Consider the following 23,715-nt stretch of genomic DNA (forward strand, 5'->3'; position numbering starts at 1 on the left):
TTCCCCTGATCTCTACAGCAGAATTCTACAGAGATCAGGGAAAGGTTGGAATGACAAGATAGGGCTCTTTCCCCCCATCATTCTTCTTCTGCCTCCTTTTTCTTTCTCCATCTTTAAGGTGTTGGCTCACATCCCTCCGGTGCCCTGGCAGCCCCCCTGTCCAGATGCCCCACCACCTCGCTCCCTTGATCATATCAGGGCATTGCTATCGTCATCTCTGCAGTTTACACTGGTGACCAGAGGGTGATGCCGGACTGTTTTGTTGCTCCACTTGTGGGCATCCTGCAGCCCGGGCTCTAGGAAGTACAGGCAAGCTCCAAAGCCTGCCAGCACCAAAACCGACACCAGCAGGTAGAGGGGGACAAACCAGTCCAGGAACAACCACGACATAACTGCTATTAGAGCAAAGGCATGGGAAGGGAGGATGCAAGGACAGAAAATGGATGAGGAGACAGGGAGATAAGACACAATGGAGGAAGGAAAGGAGAGGAGAGAATTTAAGGAAGACTGGATGAGTAGAGTTATTTAAGAGTAATCCCTGCGAAGACTCCTTTCTGCAGAGTGGCATGCATGACAAACAGCAGTATCATTAGAAAGCCGTCCTGATCCTGAATTTAGCGATTACACAATCAGTGACAAGCAGGCAGTCTATCGGACTCAGAAACATGTATCAAAATTTGCAGACACATACACTCACAGGTGCTGCATTCTAAAAATAGTTCATGGTAGTAAATAAAGGCATCATGCTTACCTGTCTAGGTGCTGCTGAATCAGTTGGTCTCTGCACTTGTGATGGTTTGTGATGCAGAGCACCTGAGAGTCAAAACAATCATTCGATTATTTCCAGCGCTGCTGCTCCTACTGTTGAACGTGAGGCGGCAAAAATCGCAGGTGCTCTCTGAGAGGCACAAGAGACAGAAGCTGCATGCGGCTTCATCCTCCTGGCTCTGACGTTCAAAGGAGGGGTGGGGGTTGCCATGGCAACACCCCTGCTGATGGCTGAGAGGATGGAGGGAGTAGGAGGGAAACTTACATAACTATAATCATTTTTTCTTAGGGCTAGGGGGAGTGAGATGGAGGAGGGAGCGGTGGGGGCAAGCCCTTCAGATGTCTGTGGATGCTTGCTGCCTTGCTGCTGGCTGTGTAAAATCAATTCCACTCCATTTAACACCGAGACCATCACAAACAGTAGTTTATGTGACAGTGAAGTAGAGAGGGGGCCATTTTTCTGTAAGCATCTCTTCTCATATCCACTCTGACTGATGGCAACTGTAATGTTTTATGGATTCACTCCCTTGATTTTATTTATTTTTTTGTCCTGCAGTTTCCAAGAAAAAAGCTGAATACAGAGAGGTTGGCCTACTTAATGAAAACTTGTCAGAGAATGTCATCTCTCTTAATGACTCTTAATTTTTTGCTCAGTCTGCACAGGCAGTGGATTAATGAGAAAGAGCTGAGTTAAATAAATCTGCTTCAAATAAAGAACCGTGATGAATGAAAAAGGTAACCCTGACATTACACTGGCTCTGTAATACTCTGTACTCCATAAGTTAAAGACATCACTTCTGCAATGCAGGAGCTTATTTAGTTTTGAGACTATGCATTATGCATATACATATATCTAGTTATGATACGTCATTAGTTTGGTTTATTGACAATATTGTAATAAAGTTATAAAACAAATAAGCCCACAGTATTAGATTTGTCAGTGATATAATAAAATGGTTAAAGATTTATTTCAAAGTCTAATTTATATTTACATTTACATATTTACATTCCCTGGTATTTTCACAGTCCACAAATTTTTATCAAGACCAAATAACCTTTACAAAGAAAAGCAGGAGATATCACAAACACATGCAGAGTCAGGATAATGTAAAATGTATTCGTGAAATGAGCACAAATAATAATCAGTAGGGTAAATTTCAATCAGCAGTAATTCATTAATGTGATAAGGTGTTCAGTGGAGGTTTAATGATTATTTTAAGTCACTCAGGGGATTTATAAAAACACAGTAGTAGCCAAGAATTAACAAATATTGAGGGAGAAAAAAAGCACAATATTATGATAATTACAGCTCTGAGTCATGATCAGAAGAAGAAAATTCACAAAGTGTGTGTGTGTGTGTGTGTATGTGTTATGTCTGTGCTGCTCTGCAGGAAGTCAGAAACAAATGGAGCAATGACTTCAGGATTGTTGAGATAGACGTGGTGATCACCTGGCACAGTCACCACTGTGTGCTAAGGGAGAGAGTTGAAAACATTAAAAATCTATGTAGTTCATTTTGCACATTTCTTTATTTTTCTGTAGATCTATGTACATTCTTTAGACGCTACACTGTATTTCCATGTACACATACATTGGACAAGTGTTACACACACCAAAGCAACAAATACAGTTTGGTCACTTCTCAATACATGTGTGATTTATGCCTGATGATTAACCCGCCCCTCTTCTACCATGGTTAAATCGGTATAATGATGTTTAGATTAAGATTCAAACTCACATTTCTGCCGTGATAGCTTTGTAGAAGTGGAGAGAGAAGCTTCTGTTGGTTTGATTTTAAGAAATTTGAACCAAAGCCTTGGTCTGCTCTAGAAAGAGATTGAATGATTATTTATTTATTTATAGATTGTGACACATAAATGAGTGTGGGAGAAATGTAAGTTACATCAGTTTCAGTATAAGGGTCAGTGTCTTACAGAATAACTACTTTGTAGAACCGAGGCTTGAATGTTCGATAGCATCTCTAGACTGTGCTCCAAGGAGTCTCGCACTATGTTTGTCTGAAAACATAAAACAAAATATACATGTTCTGTACAGACTGAACACTTAACATCTGTTGATAGAAACAGGGTTACAGTGGAGAGTTTGGGAGGTTGAAAAGTGACTTACAAAATTAATTCTGAGGTCTTTGGAGAGCACAAATCCTGCTGGGGAGAAACACATTCAGCTGTCAGCAGATGACAGGAAGCAAAGTGAGATTATTCGTCACTGAGAGGAGAAGAAGAGATAAAGACAAACCTCCTTCAACTTGAACTAGTCCTCGCTCCAACAGGATGTGCACAGACTGATGGGAGAGAGTGGGATTTGCAGCCAGCAGCCTGAAAAAAGAAAATACTCTGCCAGTACAGACAAAGCTGCTAGAGGTCTAATACTTCAGTGTGGTTTGACTAACTGTATAAGGTTAAACAAGCATCGCATTTCTATAACCTTTGGGGGAGTCATAATTTAAAATAAATTAAGCTGATGCAGCAGAACCAGAGAAATCATTTTATTCTTTTTTCACTTTAAGGAATATGACATCCTCCCCACTGGTCAGAGAAACAAGTTTCCAAAAATCATGTTAAATAATTTATTTTATTTTATTCAACGTCAGCAACAAAAACACTGTAAACTGTTTCTCGGTCTCCTGCACATAATCACATTTCTGTTCTTACTGCTCCATTGAGTTTTCTCTTTAAGCTCACTTCAACATGAATAATGAATTAGCTCATTTGAACTGGCCATAAAGTGTAATGGCATAATACCTCTCAACTGCCTTCTCATAAGTGTAAACTCTTTTGTTTTGTTCTGTCTTTTGTTCGAACTGAAGCATGTTATCCATCCCTATCCTCATTACATTGCATATTTCTTTCTGCAACAAAATAGAGAATTATTAGATCATTGTTTCTTTAAAACCTCCACATAATGCAGATAGTAATAAAATTGTTCAGGTACCAGGTCTGTAGGTGTAAATCCTAAAACATCCATCAGTATGACAACATCAACCATCTCTGGATAGAGTGCACTAAACTGTGGAAAACATAACATGGACCCTAAACTGTGACAACTAGCATTAAAATAGAGCAACATATTCTCTGTGTTTTGTGTGAAAACAGTGAAAACCTGATGTGATAAGTCTAAGTTACCACTGTAGCAACGATACCACCTATAAAGGAGTAAACAAACATTAGCACACAAACCCACAGGAAATTTACAATATGTTTTCATTTACAATATAAGTCATTTAGAACGTGCCAGTCTGAGATGAAGAGATAAAATTAACTCCTCAGTAAAGATCAGAACTCAAAGTTTTTATTGTGCAACAGTTCACTAAAATCACCTAACAGTGTGCACACAGTCTGCTTTGACTCCACTTGATTAGGTCACTTCTCCATACTAAATCCTAAATAACTAATCCAAATCAGTGTGTAGCATGTGGATTCAGGGTCGTGGGTGAAGGAGCATGGTCAGGGAGGGGGATGTGTTGTTGCAAATACAACTTTAACATCTGGTATATCACCATGGTGTGTAAAGAGTCTCCTAGTCTAAACCTATTTACCATTGGGCAGCAGAGGAATGAGAGTGTTGAATGTTCCACAGTTATCAGCCCAGCCGTACAGGCACAGCACAGGACGGCCATGATCAGGACCCCAGACTTTACCTCTGATCTCTCCCGACGGGACTGGATCAGAGAGCTCGGCAACTGGCCACACTGCAGTTCAAACATAAAGATCATAATTATTCTGCAGCCGACAATCATAGCAATTCAATCCAGTTCAAATGCAACAAATGATTTTCAGTTATTGTGAAAGGGACATATGTCCTATGACAACCTCACTCTGTAGCTCAAATTCAAACCTCTAACATCTTAGTGTTGAGTCTTAACAAACAACCCACCGATTAAACAATTTGAATCATTAAAGTGGTAAAATGTTACACCTACATTTACTACCTGCTTGTTTCACTGTATAGGACATTTCAGCGTCTGTTGACCGTAATTTTATGTCACTGACAAAAAAAACCCATGTGAATCTAAAGAAACGCTGAAAATAAGCTGCGAACTGACTACACAGTTGAGTTAATAAACTTGAAACAAATGTGGAAGTGTCCATTTAAGGAATGAAAAAGAGAGGAACCTCTGATCTTTGGTCTACCCCAGGCATTTTATTGCATGTTGAGACTGTGGGGCTGCAGTTATGGGTAATCATCAAACACTGCAGAGGCGGGTTTTAGCTTTGGACAAGCCAAAAGATGTAGAGCTACTTCAATGTGCTTCTGTTCCCTCAGTAAGCCCAGTCAGGCAGACTTCATCAAGGGCCAAAAATCTAACATTAGTGACAGATGGAGATCACTATTTGTATTATATGGCTCCAACGCTCCAAGTTTTCTTATGAATATAACACGTTTTCAGCATGAATGTTCTGAAATAATAATGTATTCATTTTTACATATTAGCAAACATAAAAACCTGCGTATTTTTCTGTCAGAGCACGGGGGGGGGGGGGATCGAACCACTGACCCTGTGGTCCTTTGACGACTGCCTTACTAACTGAACTGCCCCACTCTGAATTGATCAAGTTAATGAATCCAAAATCAACATTTTTGTAAACACGAAGTGAGTTAAATAAGAGGAACAACAACCTTTATGCACAGTAATTATGAGCAGCTTATTAGCAGTTTATTATCTGAACATATAATGAAGGTGTAAAAATGGGAAAACAGCTAGAATGGCTGTGAATGTTAAATGGTGACGTAGTTGATTTCCTCATCACTGAGTCCAAAAACATTCTTCTGCTGTTAACATTGTAAAAAATACACATATTCTGCGTTATGCCAAATGTTAGAGAAGATTAACAATACCTATGTCCTATCTGTCACATGATACAAGCTTATTATAAATGAGTGTGAATGTTGTTTGGAGCATCAAAACTAAATGGATCCTGAGCACCTCAATGCAGAGATAACCAGAAGTCATCATTTAAACATTCTTGAATATTATTGTTTGGAAAACAGTGTTTCTGCAGTTGTTAACCCATGCTGCACTTGTGGATGTCGTTAAAAGGATGCATCAAAAAAAAGAAAAAAAAGAAAGAAACTTAGATAACCAACAACAAACATACAAAAATACCTTTTTCTAGCTTTCTCCCCCTACTTAGAGCCTGTACTGTTTATGACCATGTCTGTCATTCACCTATTTTGGATTATATTATACGCTATCTTGGCGGCTCATTTACGAGCTCATGTCTTACTGATAAAGCGATGCTGGCCCATTATGGACCTTTAACACTGTTGGTAATGTAATAGATGTGCCTGTGCTTGTTTATGACTTGTGTTCGTGTTTGGCCAAATGTGACAACAATTTAGATTGCAGGAAGTCAGACAAAAAACGGAGCAACAACTTCAGGATGATTCAGAAGGATGCGATGATTACCTGGCACTGTCACCTCTGTGTGCTGACACAGACAGAACCACAGAGGCGATTTTAACTTGAGATATAAATGAATGACTACTGGTTGTATAAATGCAGCTAACTACTCACATCTCTGTCCTGTGAGTTCTGGAGACGGTGTAGAAAATAAGAGAGGAGGCAGTGAATGTGGTAGATGGTTAAGGAGGTTAAAAAAAGACTTACAAAATAAATAACGTCTCTGGAGAACATAAATCCTACTGAAGACAAACAAATTCAGCTGCCAGCAGATGATAGGAAGCAAAATGAGACTATCGCTCACTGAGAGGAAAAGAAGAAATAAAAAGAAACCTCCTTCAACTTGAACTAGACCTCGTTCCAAAAGGATGTGCACAGGCTGATTAGACAGAGCTGGGTTTGCAGCCAACAACCTGACAGAAATAAAATGTTTACCCAACAGTCCACTGACCAAGCTGCTAGGAGTCTAATAGTCCTTTTAAAACAAAATACGACTGGAGTAGTGTGATACCTCAAAAAAGCCTTCTCATAAGTGTAAACTCCTTTCTTCTTCTCTATGTTTTTTCAAACTGAAGCGTCTCCTCCATCACCAGTCTGATCACTCTGGATAATTTTTCCTGCTGCAATAAAGAAAAAGAAAAACAGGAAAAAGTCAAAATGCCTGTCACAAATAGGAAGTACAGTAGGTCTATTTAAAAAGACATATTTCAACAGAGAAGAAAAATAGAGAATGGAGAAAAATCGGGTATAATTCAAATACGTGATAAATGAGCTGAAATTAAACCGGAGCTGTAGCTACCACTGAAGACATGGAAGTCAACCTCTGTTTCTTTCTGTAAATTTTGGAGCCATAGCAACCTGGAGGTTTTTAGAGTGTTAATCAATCAACAGAAAACTACTTAGCAAGACAAATCTAATGGAGCAGGTGCAGTAAGAAATTTTAGACTCCAGGCTTCAGTGCTTATAAAATCTTGGCTCCTTAGAGGGCATTTGGTGTTTAGAGGAATCAGGTCTGTTATATGTTCCTCTGCAGCTGAAAATATGTCAGGGAATGTGGGGACATTTTTAACAATCTACTGCTCAACAGGCCACTAAAGTTTTAATCTGACCATGTCCTTAACACAAAACTGTTTCTCTCTCAGGGGACAATATAAGCAAAGCTTGACTTGACTGTTAGTTTGGGGTAAAAACTGTTACAACACCGAGTCAGTTGGTAGAAGTCCATAAGCATCCAGTAGAACGAGAGCATTAACCCTCTCAGGATACGTTGCACTTTCAGCATCTGTAAATACAAAGGAGACAAAAAGTGATTTGGATTATAAGCAATTTTGTAACAAGGGAAAATAAACAACGCAAATTAACATAATTTCTGGTCAGATGGTGCTCTCACTCATATTGCGGCCAATGATGGAGAATTCCTTCAGCTGCAGAGCTGTGGGGGAGCATTTCACACTTGATTATTCAGGCAAATTCATTGTCTGATCACACAAAATCAGTTGAAGCCAAGACACTGATTTTTGGCTGACAGTTGTTTTTCAACTACTTGAGCTCACACGATAAGCAACTCTGCATAATTCTGCTGCATATGCAAGGAAAGAGTAGAAAGCTCCAGGAGGACAATAGGATGAGCAGCTGTGACCTGCAAAGTCCACTGCCACATTTTTGCAATCTGAAGGAAGGAAAGATGTAATAAATACAAACCCCACTCAATTATTATTATTATTATTGTTATTTTAATAATAGTTACCTGGAAACAGGGGTGTAATTGGGTTCAGATCACTGGTAAAATGTCAGTTCGTATAAACACTTAAAACCACGTTAACACAGATTATTATTTAGTGTCCAAAAATTTATTACTTATTAATGTGGAACTGTATGTGCACACTGAATACAAATATTGACAGGGATCTACAATCTGTTCCTAGTGTGGCCAGACAGGGAACCAGCTGGGCTACTTTTATTTAAATGGGCAGGTAAAATGGTTTGGGCTACATTTTGTATCATGTTTCCACCAAAAAAATCAAACACAAAAAAACAAAAACAAAATAAAAACACTAAAGATTATTTATTGTAGTTTGACTGCTGATTAATCATCAACACCATCAGCAGCTCATAGAAGCAAGTTGGGGCCCTTACAATAAAGCAATATAAATGTACACACAGGCATCATACCAATATTTTAGATTTGATCTTACATGCAACCGTTGCTGAATTCCATCACAAATAAATGTTTATGTGCATGAATGTGCAAGAGAATGAGCAGGTTTACATCATTTATTTTAAGGTATTTTGTTTATGACGTCAATTCAGAGCGCAGAAGTAAAGGTCTTCAGGTTACATTAACCATTTACTGAAGTTGAAGTAAGATGGAAGTATCCAAGTACCCAAGCATCTGCTCTGTAATAATTTACCTTTAAGCAGCAATGGAATGAGGGTGTTGAACGTCCAACAGTTTTTAGCACAGCTGTGCAGACACAGCACAGGACCACCGTGATCAGGACCCCAGACTTTACCTCTGATCTCTCCCCAGGGGACTGGGAGAGAGAGCTAAGACAGCCTTCAGTCTGCAGTCCAAACACTAATATCTGACCAAAACAGTTATGCTATCATTCCTTCTTCTACTTATTTTAAAGTAGATTTATCTCTTAATGAAATCAAATCAGGTAAATAGCATAAGCTGCAAGTTGGCCACAAATCCTGACAGGGACAAAGAGCTCTGACATTAAGTCTGCGGATCACAGACAAGGAGTTCAGAGACACAACAGAACTTAACAAAAGCTTAAAAAAACTTTTTACAGTTGCACACTATATTTAATAGTTTATAATGCACATGGCTTGATGATTTGCAGTTTCCTGTACAGACACCTCAAGCTAAAAAGTCTCAATGAAAGTCCTTAATTATACTTAACAGTAAACCAGTGCCAGCAGTGATTCCCATTACTGTAGCTCTCCTCCTGATAGAAGATAATTCAAACTTGCACACAGTCTGACATTCTGACCTTCTTTAACCATTGTACTCAATGTTGCACAATGTCTAATTCTCCGTAAAGTTTTAGCACCTCATGCTAAAGTTCATTAGCACGTCATCAGTCTACAAAACCTAAACTGATTCTGTGCTCTCAGGTGACTGCAGCTGACAGGAATCATTGGGCCTTTGCTTGGGGGTCTTTCAAGCTGCCTATTGTACTATGGGACTGGTGATCCTTTTCTTCACATGTGGTTATATAAAAACATGTAGTGGCTAGTTTGTATTTTACTAGCCTTTGGCCTAATGTACTGACAGGTCAAAAAGGCCACATGGAGAGATCTGCTCACAATACAATACAAATACTCATAGGCTGCTTGTCAGTTGTGGCAATTAAACAATTACTATAGTGCAGTGTTTGAGAGTCTTGTATTTTACTCAACTATTTTTTGCTCCTTTATATTTGTGCACCATCAGCTGGACCAGCTGGCCTATTGTCAGCTAATAGTTTCTACTTGTCCAACAAGTTTATGAAGCATAAATTCCAAAAGTACTGAGATTCCAGTCAAGCACATCACCACTTTGACAATTTTAAAGCAGTGTTCAGAGGCAACTTCAGTCAGGACCTTGACAAGGATTCTCTACATGGCTGAGACAGATCTAACATCTCTTCTTACACAGGTACCAGCTGTTAACATGCGATTAAAGCAAAGTCCATCTAATGATAAACAGAAGTGATGCTGAAAAAACTAAATTTTAAGTGCACCATGATTATTTTGTCAAAACAAATACTGTTACTTTGTTTCATATATACACATGGCCTTTCCTCACCTAAAATGTTAGCTTCATACAACTAGTGGTAAAAATTAAAAAGAGCCCAATTGTTTAATTTGTTATTTTCCTAATACAATTATTCTAATAACAGCATTTTCTCGTGTAGGATGAAAAAAATCAAAGCTTCATGGTACATTTAACATTTTGCATCTTTTACCAATTTTAGCTAAACATGTTGGCAAGTATAATTTTTACTCGTGTTCATATTGATAATGATAATGAGAGGTTTCAAAGCAGTGATGTGTTACAGAAGAATCATTTTACTGATTATATACACATAAAACTGCACATAAAACTAGCTGATACAAAAGTGCAAATTCTTAATAGAACCTAATGATTTATATATTATTACGTAAGCAAAAATACTAACTGTACCCAAAAGACAACCCTCTTGATTATGTTTCTTTTTGCCTCTCAGGAGTAAAAAAAAAGCAGTTTGGAGGGAAACAATGCCACTGTTACTGAAATCAACAACCATAAAATTCGGTATGTTAAAACTGTTCAAATAAGGCAGCTAGTTGAGGCTGTGACAGATGTTAGACTAAGGTTAAATCACCAAGGTCAGTGTAAATTGTTCATAATAGTAATGTAACATATATTCTGCATGACAGAGTGTTCAGGCAAAATTGCTGCTTTCCTACAACTTAGAGGTCTGTTTATCCGTTTGTTTTTGTTTGGTTCGCAGAAAGTCTGACACCACTGGAGCGACAACTTCAGGATTGTTCAGATGGACGTGGTGATTACCTGAAACAGTTACCACCAAGTGCTATAAGAAAGAAAGAGACAGACTGTGAGCAATTAACAACATTTGAACATATGATAAGTACATTTTGGCTATTTGGAGGGAGGAAAACTCATTGGGTTTAAGAAGATGTTTAAAAACAATGTGATGAAGTACAAAGTACAGAAATTACAAGTAATATGACTTTTGAGTTTAGTGAAATGCTAACTTAGTCTCAACATAATGACTTAATATATGTAGGCTATTACTAAGTTTATAAATAAGCTTTGGCTTCAACCTGCTCCTTTTCTGTCTTACTTGAGAGGACATCAAATATCATATATTAGAGCACTAATTGTAAATTGTCCAAAGATGCAATGACATCCATGATTAATATTGTTTAAATAAAAAGACTTGAAATAAAGATTTGTGAATGTGAACACCGCACTGAAATTAGGGGAGGGTTGCATCAAGAAGGGCATTCGACGGAAAAAATTGTTCCAAATCCCCTGACCCCTGAACTTACGGGAGAAGCCAAAAGGAGACAGATATTTTCCTCAGGAAAATATCTATGTCTTTATTTACTAAATAATCCTCTAGCTACTAACTGTGTCTGCCACATGTAAATGTGTTTGACGCTCAGCTCACTTTTAGCTTTCAAAGCTTTTTTCAGAAAACAACCAAAACAGATGGTACGAGCTGCAAGAAACGATTAGCTCAGTAAAGTTTTGGGCCTGACAGCTAAACAATGAGTTAATACTAATTATAAAGCTATGTAAACCTGAGGAGAGCTGCAGATTCAGGTAACAATTTGGTGCAAGTTCATACATTCTTTTGAAATTGTCATTTGACACATTGCTATTATAGAAATATTGATTACAGCACTTTCAAAAATCATGAATCTTTTATTCCAAGTTTCTTTTGAGTTGTATAAAATATTATATCTCTATGACCATCACTGAAGGTGCTTTCTTGATGCACATCCTCTCTTCTTTCTCTAATCAGCAGCCCTATGTAGGTCAGTGGTGAGGTTAACAGTTATAAAAATTTCTGCTGCTTCTGAGACACTGAGCTCTGAATACAATGCTGCTTTTGCATTTGAACAGCTGTCTGTCTGTGTGTCTGTCTACTGTGTGCAATTACACACAGGCTTAGTAGATAAAAAGTAAACATGAAATTGCAAGCATACCTACTTTAAACTAATAGAGTAAATACACACTTACATTTCTGTCCATAAAGGCCTGGATAAGTGCTTGGACAACTTTCTTTTGAAATGGTTCAAGAAATATTTTTTCAAAGCCATTGTTCGCTCTGAAAAGCCGGAAAATATATTTATGTTTAGTTAGGCAAAATGTACAGACATGTGACAAAGAAATCCAGAATTAGTTGGGGGAATATCTTACAGAACGACTAGAACAGAAGCTTTGATCCTCGACTGCATCTCCAGACTCTGCTCCAAGGTGATGCGTGATATGCTTTTCTGAAAACATAAAATACATCATAGATATATTTGATGAGCTGCTGCATTTCAGCACCTGTGGGAGAAATAAAAAAAGGAAAAGTGATGAGCTGCTACAGTTCAGCAGTGGCCTACCAGATTAATTCGAAAGTCTCGGCAGAACTCAACCCCTGCAAGAGAAAAACACAGTTAATTTAGAGAGAACTCGTCTTTTTTTGAGAGGAGCACCCATGACAAATATAAAAACAGATGGGTACCTCCTTCAACTTGAACCAGACCTCGCTCTAAAAGAATGTGCACAGACTGTTCAGAAAGAGATGGGTTTGCAACCATTAACCTGAAAAAGTAATGAAACAGTTGTTTAGAGGTGAACAAACAAAAGTTCTTGGAAGTAAAGATTTTCAGGATTCGTTTTTTAAAACAGCATAAATAAGAAGGCGCCTTACCGCTCAAATGCCTTCTCGTAAGTGTAAACTCTTTTCTTGTCCTCTTCTGTCTTTTTTTCAAACTCCAGCATCTCATCAAACCCTTGCCTCATTACTTGAGGTATTTCTTTCTACAATAAAAGCACACTTCAATAAGTCCAAGCTACTGACGAGTGAATGACAGAGCACAGCTGTTTGTGAAATAATATGGAGAAGTGTTAAGCAAAAATATGATCACTGATCACTAACACAAAGGACAGAACTGTGTCAGACTCAATTACAGTGGTCACTAAATGTATTTGTTTTTATTCTTTTAAAAAAACAAACAGAGATATTTTTTTTATATTTACTTTTAATCCAGAAGTCAGACATTGTTTAGTCATAAAAAGAAAAGCTCCAGTGAGTTTTTTTTTTTTATCTATACAACCAAGTGTCTTGTAGAAAAAATGGCAGCTTTTGTGTTGCACATGAGAAAGTAGCCATCCTGTTATAGCTTCTGTACATGGGAGTGTTTATGAAACCATCTTACAGATTGAGACCCCCTGTGTAAATACATTTTCTTCATTATTAACATTGCACATAAACTTATCACGACATCAAAGTGCATTATTCACCCATAACTAACCAGAAAATTTCAGCCCTGTAGTGACTGAAATTTGGGGTCTAAAAGTTGTTGGAATACCTCATCTGTAGGTAAAAATCCACTGGAATCCAGAAGCACAAGTGCATCGATCATCTCAGGATACAAAGCACTGAACTGGGTCAAAAACAGTACAATGAAGATGAGAGAAGTACTAATACTATATGAATACTGTTATAATAATGTCACTCACCAGTCCAGCAACATTACCACCTACAATAAAAAATAAGGTTGGCACATAAACATAACATAAGACAAGTATTTTAATTGCTTTAATTGTGCGACATAGCTGCACTCACCCATGCTGTGGCCTATGATGGAGAATTTACTCCACTGCAGAGCTGTGGGAGGTAATTTCACAGATCATCAACCAGGTTCAGCACAGAGACAGTTTTTAGTTCACAGACAAAATAACTGATACGCTATAAGTCCCATGATGGGCATTATAGTTAAAATCAATATCACACATCTCAAGTTTTTTTAGATACTGATATATATTTTGTGGTAACAAATTAGTAAAACAGATGCAGTATTTGCTTTGAGGATGCTGATGGAGAAGTACAGATAAGGTCATAGGGAGTTGCATTGTGTCTCCGTAGATTTAGAGAAAGCGTATGACAGGGTGCCGAGAGAGGAGCTGTGGTATTGTATGAGGAAGTCGGGAGTGGCAGAGAAGTATGTTAGAGTGGTGCAGGACACGTATGAGAGCTGTAAGACCGTGGTGAGGTGTGCTGTAGGTGTGACAGAAGAGTTCAAGGTGGAGGTGGGTCTGCATCAAGGATCAGCTCTGAGCCCCTTCTTGTTTGCTCTAGTGATGGACAGACTGACAGATGAAGTTAGACAGGAATCTCCATGGACTATGATGTTTGCAGATGATATTGTGATTTGTATTGAGAGCAGGGAGCAGGTGGAGGAAAATCTAGAGAGATAGAGGTCTGCTCTGGAAATCAGAGGAAATAAGCTTAGTTGCAGCAAGACAGAATACATGTGTGTGAATGAGAGGAACCCAGGGGGAACGGTGAGGTTACAGGGACCAGAGGTGAAGAAGGTGCAGGACTTTAAGTACTTAGAGTCTACAGTTCAGAGCAACAGAGAGTGTGGAAAAGAGGTGAAGAAGCAAGTGCAGGCAGGTGGGAATAGGTGGAGAAAAGTGTCAGCTGTGTTGTGTGATAAAATAGTATCAGCGAGAAAGAAAGGAAAGGTGTTCAAGAAGGTGGTGAGACCAGAGATGTTCTTCGGCTTAGAGACAGTGGCACTGAAGAAAAGACAGGAGGCAGAGCTGGAGGTAGCAGAGCTTAAGATGTTGAGATTCTCTTTGGGAGTGACGAGGATGGACAGGATTGTGAATATATCGGTAGAAGGATGTTGAGGTTGGAGCTGCCAGGCAGGAGGTCTAGAGGAAGACCAATTTGGGATGTAGTTTAGATTAGTTTAGATTATGGATGTAGTGAGAGAGGACATGAAGTTAGTTGGTGTGAAAGAAGAGCGTGCAGAGGACAGGGTTAGATGGAGGCAAATGATTCGATATGGTGACCCCTGAAAGGGAACAGTCGAAAGTAAAGGAAGAAGATTTTCTGGTAACACATTCATTAAAATATTTTACTTGCCCAAACTTTTAAAAGTAAATCCATGTACATCCGTGGAGAGATCAAAAGATCTAGCATCACAAAACACGGACTGACATGTCTGGCAACTTCCCAAACTCACACACCGTCAACTACTCTGAGAACATCCATCACATATGAGGGAAACTGGTAGGAAACTCCAGGAGGACGATGCGATGACCATCCGTGACCTGCCAGGTCCACCGCCACATACTTGTACTCTAAGAAAAAGAGAGATAGACATGGATTTAGTCTTCAAATCTCCTACATAACACCAACAACACCTTGTGACGCAAATCAAAGTAGCTGGATGGTACATCTATGAACACAGCAGGACCGTCCCACCACCCCAAAACCCAGCCATGAAATGAGGATACTTTACAACAAAATGGTCCTGAGAGCAGTGTTGTGTATTGTACTAAGTCTAAACATGAATTACCTTTAGGCAGTAGGGGAATGAGGGTGTTGAATGATCCACAGTTATCAGCCCAGCCGTGCACACAGAGCACAGGACGGCCATGATCAGGACCCCAGACTTTACCTCTGATCTCTCCCCAGGGGACTGGAACAGAGAGCTCTGAAACTGGACACAAAACAAAATGCTGTAGCCTCATCTGTGGTCTACCTTCTCTGGTCCTGTTGCCTCATCTGGTGCATGCAGGTTTTAGATTGGCTGTTCATCTCAGGTATCTTTGGGATATGGATTGTGTCAGACAAAACAAGCAATTTTGTTCGTCTTCTTGTTTACTGTTAAACGACTGTCAAGCTTTAAATCAGCTGGTAAGAGGGAAAAAAATCATATTTCTGCATACCGACAGACAAATACCTTTAGTTCACCTACCGGCTTGTTTTACTGTACTAGATGCAAAAGATCTAGCGCCTTTCAAAGCCCGCATCATCCTGGAAAACCCTTCTGCTAAACAGTTGCCCTATTTATAACTACAAATGTAAATACAAACTTATATATAATAATTTTCTTAGACCTGTCAGACCTGCAATCTTCCGGTTGTTTCAAAACCATGTGATATGAGACGAAGATGCTATTGGACAGCTAAATGTGGACGTTACAGGGTGGACCAATCAGCGTTTAGAGGGGGAGGGACTTACCTTTCACCCATTGTGATATTGTGGTGGTGTCCGACAGAGGGCACAGCGTGCTGTAAAGTGTTTAATAGGTGTAAGACAGGTACTGCTGTATTTAAGTGAAACTGCAATACCACGAAGCACGAATAAAACTAAAGCACTGTATTTTATTGCACACATTTGAAAGGTTGCCATAATGTATTTCTTAGTAAAATGTTTTTGAAGTAGACAAAATCTAAGTAAAAGTAGAAGTGACTGTGCAAGTAAAGTTACCCATGATGTTGTTTTTTTATTAATAGTATTATTATTTAGTTTTAGATTAGAAATGCTGCAACAACATTTCATACTGCGACAACATTTCACTGTTTTAGGCAAGTGAGTTGTTCCCTCTAATATTTCATGTGTCTGAGCAAACACACAAACAGACAAACACACAAAAAGCATTCTCCCTTAGACCACTGTGAGAAACATCTGACTGTGCTCACGCCAGCATCGCATCCATCCAAGTTACATGGTTTATTAAAATAATTAAATTACATCATTAACAGTTCCATTAGAATACTTTTAATTAAGTGCTTTAGCCCACTTACAATGAAAATGACAAAAATATTGCTCATGACCTGTGTAGTATGTTAACACTATTCGAAGTATAAATATTTAATTTCAACTATGGCAAAAAATGAACTGCCAACCAAGCCAAGCCAACCATAAACTCCAATTTTGAAAACACAATTCACATTTTTATTATAAAGCTCTGACTTGTATTATGAGTATGAGTCAGTGGGTGACATTGTCCTACTGTGGTCTGGGAGAGTCCTGTAACTCTTTGTCTGCAAAATACAGCACATAATGACACGATTATTATTTCTACTACTCATAAACTTGTGACAGTATTTAATGATCAGTATCCTTGAATGCAAATTGTAAATAACTTCCCGTTCGTTTTGCCATTATTAATAAGGGTCAACATAAGCAGCACTTAGCATCATTAGCGTGTCTTCACACCGCTTTGCTAGGACGTTGTCACAGCCTGTCAATGACGTTGATTAGCTGATGTGAATCGCATCGTTGGCTGGAGCGGCCAGTCACTCCCTGGATCACATTGCATAATGGCACAGAATAAATCCTTACCTGTTTATTTTATTTTCAAATCAGGCTGGTTTTTCTATATATTTTTGTTAGTTTGTTTATTTTTTATTTTTTTTGTGCGCCGTGCAGATTTTCTGTGCGCGGAGACCGTGTCAGCAGTGCGGAATTGCGGGCGCGCGCAGTTTAGAGGGAACACTGGTTGTAGCATATTTCATACAGCTATAAAGCGCGTTTATCCAAAGCGCTTCACAGTGCTGCTTCTCACTCACCCATTCAAACACACACACACACACACCAATGACAGCCGCTGAATCAAAGGGAGCAACTTAACGTTCACGGTCTTGCCTAAGGACAGTTTGACACATAGCAAGGAGGGTATTGCTGGGAGTTAGTATTGCAGTATTATGCACTGCAGTATTATAATTAAATACTGTAAACTATAAGGTGTGAAGTGTAATGTGAAGAATGCTAGCTCACATCTAAACAAGGATGTGAAAATGTTTCATCTTTATTTATTTTCATGTATATAAATGTGTCAAAGTAATTTATATTTATATAGAACTAATGTAAAGTTTGAATACACTGATTCTCGGAAATATTGTGAAATTTTAAAGCTTGTGAAAACCTTACATGAGCATATTCTAAAGAATTTCATCCTTGTCTTTTTCATAAAGTTTCAGTGTAGCAATATTTTGTTTCAGTTATACAATAGAGCTTCACCACTATACATTGTTCATCAGAGTACTACAATAACTAGGTTCACAGACCTTAAATTCTGTCGCTCCCACAATGTCCCAGCTCCTCAGCTATCCCACAATTACCCAAGTGAGCCTATTCATGTATGTCCACAAAAGACTAAATCACCGCTTAAAGGTGCACACCCATATAAATCTGTTGATTAATGGGAGAGGAACAAAGAAAAAACAAGTTCTGATTCAGACAGATTTTGTTTTTTACCTACTTGCTTTTTGTGAAATGTATAGACAACATTACCTCTTTGTGCTTCAAATTCTTACATAAAAAAGATAAACAGGGTTAGACGAGAAATGTCTCTTTGGTGTGATGGCTGTAACTCCAACTTCACAGTTTTTTTGAAAGAGCTCACTCAATAAGTTTAGGAATTTGGCTTTATCTTTAAGCAGATGCATAAGTGGGTTAAAGCTTATTATTATGTTTAATCAAGTGGTTTTATTAATGTCACATTGTGTTCAAATTAATTTCATCTCAGTTATGTTTGATGTTTGACATCTCCTGAGGCCTGGGTGGAGAAGCAATTATGACACCTAACTACTGACAATCTAATAATCACCTTTATCTTTCCATTTAGTAACTCAAGCCAAACATGAGGTCTACTTACACTAATCAGCCACAACATTATGTATACCTGTCCAATCTTATGCAATCTAATTCAACAGATCTGTCATGAATTGCAATTTCACAGTTTTTAAGTTTGAGTTGAAACTGTCAGAAAGGTCATAATTCTTTATTTTGTTTATTATTAGGTCATAGTGGGTGGTGAAGTCATTATGTTAAGCAGTGGTTCTAATGTTTGACCATCCTATTTAAAAAGATTAAGGGATGTAAAACAGCTTTAAGATTTGGTTTCTTCAGAGTATAATTCCAGTCATTTCCACTCATTTATACAAGTTGTCCATAATCACAAAACAGATTTTAATACCAACACTGAATCTACTCTATTCATGTTTGATCAATTGTCCTCCTGCAGCCTGGATTAGCTTGTCCGTCCATGCTGTAATCCTTCATTGTTGTCCAAAAAACAATCAAAAACACATCAGGCAGACATAACACTCTACTGGGCAATGGGTTTCTTCATTCCAAATAAACAGGTCGCAATCATAAATATTGTCCACACTAATGTCAATCAGCACAGCTCCACCAGAGCTCTCCCTTATGCACAGTTGACCAGCCATGGTACAAAGAACTGCCATTTTGGAGCATGTGGGGCAACTAACTAATTTGTTAAATATATTTGGAAAAAGTATTGTGTCTGGCTGATGTATTTTTAACAGTGGAGGTGTATGACAGAGACTGGTAATCAGACTGGTTTTAGCATCTGGATTGTATCTGTGGACAATGCAATTAGAAAAAGTCTGAAGTTAAGACATTTTTGTTAAGAGTTTCATTATTTGTTAAGACTGCAGTCACATCTACTTCTAATCTGCACAGAGACTGTGGTAGTTTGTTAGAACATCTAGCTAAAATTAACCCACTATTATGGAAACACCTGTCCGAATCTCTTATAACACAAAACAATACAGCAGCACCACAAACTACAGTCCCAAACCAAACCAGAAAGGTGATACCTACATAAGCTCTTTGAAACAGTTTCAAAAACAACTGAAATTAATGACCTTCATAGTGCAGCACTGCAAAGCTTCATCAGACTGTGTCTATTTCAGCTGTAGGTGCACAGAACAGCCTGCACAGTTGAGCCATGAAATGCTGGTTTTTACTCGCTTCTATAAACTCACTCTGTATGTCATGGGTCACTACTTAAAATACTTGAATAATGCATTTATAATACAAGTAGAACAAAAATTGCAGAACACAAGCAACAGTTCAAACTAACTATATCTTTTTGGGAAGATGTAAAAATAATCAAGGGATCTATGTGATTTATTCCATTTTCTAAGTTTCTCATAAATGCCTCCAGACACATAATATTATGCACTTGCTCCTACATTAACCTTAACATCACAGCTACATATCTAAGAATATCAACATTAAACATTAACTCTAACTGGACAGGCCAAAATGTCCTCATAATGATGGTGGTATTGAACTGAAATGTCTCCACAAGCACTCATAAACACACACATGTTTGCTTAACGTTTTGGTAAAATATGATTCTCTTTCATCTAAATGAGATTAAGCAGAGCATAAAGGGGGTGCAAGATAAAACAGAAAATAAAAGTTATGCTGCAAGACATGTCATAAACATATCAGAAGCGACGTCTGCTTGAAATCAAAGTTTTCCAGATTAGAGGTGTTGAGAGCATGTTAGGAGACGTGCAGTGGGAGAGGTAGACGACTGGGAGGGCTGGAATAATATGGTGACAGAACAGAGGGAGGGAGTATAAAAGGTCAGCTTCTTTGGGGGGCAGGAGTCAGGCCAAGAAGAATTTGTTGTAATCACACGGGACATTTTTCTACACTGCAGGTAAGTCTTTTATTTAGTAATTTCATAAATCATTCGTGGAAGAATTCTCATTTATTAATTGAATGACTGAGAATAAAACTATGTGTGTTCAAAAAAATGCGAAAAAAAAAAAGGTAATAATTTGATAAAAGCTGACTGCTGCAATAGTTTTTACCTAGGATTCAAAATAATACGACATAGTTTATTGTAAGTAGGCTTGAAATTATGCCTTGATAAGATGCCAAAAAAAGTTCAGTTTTTTTCTCATAAAATTAAAGCTAATCAAGCATTCTAACCATAACTGAATGAAACACCATATTAGCTACTATGACATATATTTAAGAGTTAAATTAAAGTGCAAATAATTTTCCTTGAGGAGAAAAGTTTTTCTCTAAAAAAACAAACATCTATTTAGTGTCTTTTTTTGTCAGCTTAAAGAGCAACAAACCCAGTGAATCCAAATTTTAGTTCATGTAAATTATGCAGCATTAAACTGGAGTCATGTTACTGACTCAGTGAAGATAGTTGAGGTAATGTATCCACCTCTTTCTTGTGCTAAATTACCCTTGAATGAAGTGGTTTTTGGCTTCTCGCCACCAAATCAAACAGGGGAAAAGTGATGCCAGAACAAAGGATAACAGTGTTTGTGTGACTCACATAAACTTCATGCTATTAGGAAACTTTGTTTATTTTTCCTGGTTACTGTATTTCTTTTCATCTGTCTGGTTTTCTTCATGTCACTCTCAGTATCATTTTTCTATTTTTCAAATCATTGCTCTGTTTTTGTTTTTCTTTGTCGTTCCAGATCATGGCTGACTTTGACCTGGTTTTGAAGTGCTGGGGTCCAGTGGAGGGGGATCCCTCCCGCTATGGGAGCTTGGTTCTGACCCGGTCAGTGGCTCTGTTAAGATAAATCTTTCCTAAAGGTCATAGAGTTTTGCACGGCCACAGCCAAGTGTTAAAAATACTGAGACCTCACTTCCGGTGACATTGAAAGTTTGGAACGGGTTTCAGAAGAGTTTCAGAATGTAATTTTATTGGAATTGTTAATTTGTAATGTCTAACATATAGAGTGTTCAAAATGCCCAAATTCCCATAAAAGTATAGAGAAGATGGCCCCAGTATCCTCAGTAGTAGTTACGACCTTGATAGGAGCTACATTTGAAATCTTCCATTTCCTGTACTTCACAGTTTATTCACAAAGCACCCAGAAACCCAGAAGCTGTTCCCCAAGTTTGTGAACATCCCTCAGGCTGATTTTGCTACTAACGCAGCTATTGCTGCCCACGGTGCCACGGTGCTGAATAAACTTGGTGAACTGCTGAAGGCTAGAGGTAACCACGCTTCAATCATCAAACCTCTGGCTATCAGCCACGCCACCAAGCACAAGATCCCCGTCAATAACTTCAAGGTGAGGCCGATGTGCTTTAAGGAAATGCTTTATAATATGTATGTCATCATTTGATCCTTACTCCTAGAATCCTCTTTTCGACTTTAAAGCAGTTTTCTCTGAATTTGTCTTCAGCTGATTTCCGAGGTCATTGTTGAAATCATGGCGGAGAAAGCCGGGCTGGATGCGAGTGGGCAGCAGGCCCTGAGGAACGTGATGGCCATTGTCATTGCTGACCTTGAGGCCAATTACAAAGAGCTCAATTGCTGAAGATTAAATTTCAAGTCACACCAGGGTCAGATGACTTTGACTGATGAGATTTTCCACATGAGGTCTTTTGTTTTGAAAATAAAAAGGTTTCATCCTCTACATGCATACTTTAATAAAGAAATCTAGTACGTGAATGAAAATTACAGTTCCAAATTGCCATAGAGTTGAGGAATATAACCAATATAAAGGTGTCTTTTTTTGCAAGGCTGCACTACTAAATTGTGCTATGTTACATAGGTTTTCCACAGTAAGCATGCTTTTCATTTCAGTTAAATCAGATTGATTGATTTTGTTCATAATGTCTGACTAACAGGTGATAACTTCTACATCTGTAAACACCTATCACAAACCAATAAAACTTTGTTGCTCTACTCTTCTCATTACTTTTTGGTCATCGGGTGCTTTATTCCTTTCAATTTCCCTTTTTAAATCACTGACCTCCTGTGTCCTCTGTGCTAAAGGACTGGAGTTGTAAATCAGTTACGCAAAAGGCTGCTCGTGCCTGAAACACTGTTGGAGTCAGACAACCCAGATAGGATTTAACATCAACACTAAATCTCCTCACATTAAATGCCTGAGCACAAATGTGCAACAACACACTCCCATGAACAAAATACACATATACACACTTATGTAGAAAAACTCCACTTGAACATTTTGCCAGAGCAACATGACCTCATGCTGCGAGACCCTATTATCTGTGCCTCTTTAAACTGACTCTATTTCCATTCTTAGTCACCTGATCCATGTAGACGTGACCAAACAGAGCAGCTGGTACTAAGTCCCTTTATTTTCACACTGGCCATATCAGACATTTTCACTTCTTCCTGTAAATTATCACCCACTACTTTTTAAGAACAATTGCTGCCTCTTATTCTTCATCTTTTGCTCTTATGTGAATGCAAAGTCTAATCTCTGTCACTTAATCCCTTCTGCAGGTGAATGGGTCAGGTATTATCCCTTAATTAAACATAAACATTACAATAAGAAACCACTGAAGGTGAGATTAAGCTGTACATGTGACCCCACTAATGACCTCTCAAGAGATTTAACCTTCATGAAATGTTTCACTTGGCTGTATTTCAGAGGCCTGAAGAAGTGGAATGATCAAGTGCTTTAGAATGAAAAGACAGTATTTTGATGCAACACAAGTGTGGTGATATTAAACCGAGAAAAGATATTAAACTGAGAAAAGATATTAAACTGAGAAAAAAGTTGGAACCAGAAAATGTATGTATTTTTAGCTGTGCTGGTGGCAGGGTTCTAAATATGGCAACATTAGACTGTTGGTCACTTCAACACTTTGGTCCAGACTGAAATATCTTGACAGCTGTTTGACAAACTCATGATTCTCATGTGGTAAATCCTAATGACTTTGGTGTTACCCACATTTTTCGTCTAAAGGTTGACATTTGTGACTCAGAGTAAAATGTCCTGACATCTACAGGTTAAATTGCTCTGACAGTGGCTACAGATGCTCCTGGTCCCCATAGAGTGAATGAATGACTATGGTGATCCTCTGCTTTTCCTGTGGAGCCATCATCAGCTCAAAGTTTTCACTTTTATTTAAATATCTGAACATCTGCTTAATAAACTGATTTAGTTTTGTACACACATTGATACCTCCCAAGTGATAAATGATGATTGTGACCCAACTAGTACCATCAGTACTTCAGTTTATGACAAAAAATTTGAAAACTAATGCTATTCCTTCACGATTAGTAACTAACAAGGTAAACTAAGACATCTAAACCTGTTTCCATGCTATTGTGAACATTTACCAGTCCCCCAGAATTTGCACATTGATGTGATCAATGCAGCCTAATGACAGCTTGTCTGAAAAAGTGGTGACGCATGCTGCAATGTTTTAATGATGTTTAAATTA

The 23,715-nt window shown here is 38.2% G+C and overlaps 2 protein-coding genes and 1 long non-coding RNA gene across 5 annotated transcripts; 1 reads left to right on the plus strand and 2 right to left on the minus strand.

Annotated features, from left to right (window-relative positions):
• Nucleotides 1-751: 751 nt before the first annotated feature.
• On the minus strand, nucleotides 752-5,227 carry LOC137123496 (uncharacterized). Its single transcript, XR_010913853.1, has 6 exons — nucleotides 4,709-5,227; nucleotides 3,025-4,477; nucleotides 2,896-2,930; nucleotides 2,703-2,786; nucleotides 2,507-2,594; nucleotides 752-2,240 (listed from the first exon to the last, which is right to left on the minus strand). It is a non-coding gene; the product is annotated as an uncharacterized lncRNA (long non-coding RNA).
• A 5,002-nt stretch (nucleotides 5,228-10,229) lies between these two features.
• Nucleotides 10,230-15,883, minus strand: serhl (serine hydrolase like). 3 transcript variants are annotated; one of them, XM_067497288.1, is made up of 12 exons: nucleotides 15,680-15,883; nucleotides 15,278-15,421; nucleotides 14,946-15,059; nucleotides 13,534-13,575; nucleotides 13,428-13,447; nucleotides 13,277-13,351; nucleotides 12,616-12,725; nucleotides 12,427-12,506; nucleotides 12,305-12,339; nucleotides 12,114-12,190; nucleotides 11,934-12,021; nucleotides 10,230-10,755 (listed from the first exon to the last, which is right to left on the minus strand). In XM_067497288.1, exons 1-12 carry the CDS (start codon nucleotides 15,735-15,737, stop codon nucleotides 10,627-10,629), a joined length of 972 nt encoding a protein of 323 aa, XP_067353389.1. In that variant the 5' UTR covers nucleotides 15,738-15,883; the 3' UTR covers nucleotides 10,230-10,626. The 3 variants fall into 3 exon arrangements, with proteins under 3 accessions (XP_067353389.1, XP_067353390.1, XP_067353391.1); XM_067497289.1 differs by having other exon boundaries at nucleotides 15,278-15,528; nucleotides 15,680-15,880; XM_067497290.1 differs by having other exon boundaries at nucleotides 15,278-15,528; nucleotides 15,665-15,880.
• Nucleotides 15,884-20,044: 4,161 nt separating this feature from the next.
• mb (myoglobin) lies at nucleotides 20,045-22,213 on the plus strand. Its single transcript, XM_067497553.1, has 4 exons — nucleotides 20,045-20,191; nucleotides 20,976-21,061; nucleotides 21,362-21,581; nucleotides 21,696-22,213. The coding sequence occupies exons 2-4, from the start codon at nucleotides 20,979-20,981 to the stop codon at nucleotides 21,828-21,830; spliced, it is 438 nt and encodes a 145-aa protein (XP_067353654.1). The 5' UTR covers nucleotides 20,045-20,191; nucleotides 20,976-20,978; the 3' UTR covers nucleotides 21,831-22,213.
• Nucleotides 22,214-23,715: the final 1,502 nt, after the last annotated feature.

Source organism: Channa argus, chromosome 3 (genome assembly GCF_033026475.1).
Source record: "Channa argus isolate prfri chromosome 3, Channa argus male v1.0, whole genome shotgun sequence".
Taxonomy (NCBI): Eukaryota; Metazoa; Chordata; class Actinopteri; order Anabantiformes; family Channidae; genus Channa; species Channa argus.

Bases quoted from the DNA above. Each gene is read 5' to 3' on its own strand.
- serhl (XM_067497288.1), bottom strand. From the start codon at position 15,737: ATGATGCGGGCTTTGAAAGGCGCTAGATCTTTTGCATCTAGTACAGTA. The intron at 13,352-13,427 runs GTGAGTGACATT...TTTTTGACCCAG, and splicing joins GTGGTAATGTTGCTGGACTG to TTCAGTGCTTTGTATCCTGA. The intron at 12,507-12,615 runs GTAAGGCGCCTT...TTACTTTTTCAG, and splicing joins TACGAGAAGGCATTTGAGCG to GTTAATGGTTGCAAACCCAT.
- mb (XM_067497553.1), top strand. From the start codon at position 20,979: ATGGCTGACTTTGACCTGGTTTTGAAGTGCTGGGGTCCAGTGGAGGGG. The intron at 21,062-21,361 runs GTCAGTGGCTCT...TGTACTTCACAG, and splicing joins GGGAGCTTGGTTCTGACCCG to TTTATTCACAAAGCACCCAG. The intron at 21,582-21,695 runs GTGAGGCCGATG...ATTTGTCTTCAG, and splicing joins TCCCCGTCAATAACTTCAAG to CTGATTTCCGAGGTCATTGT.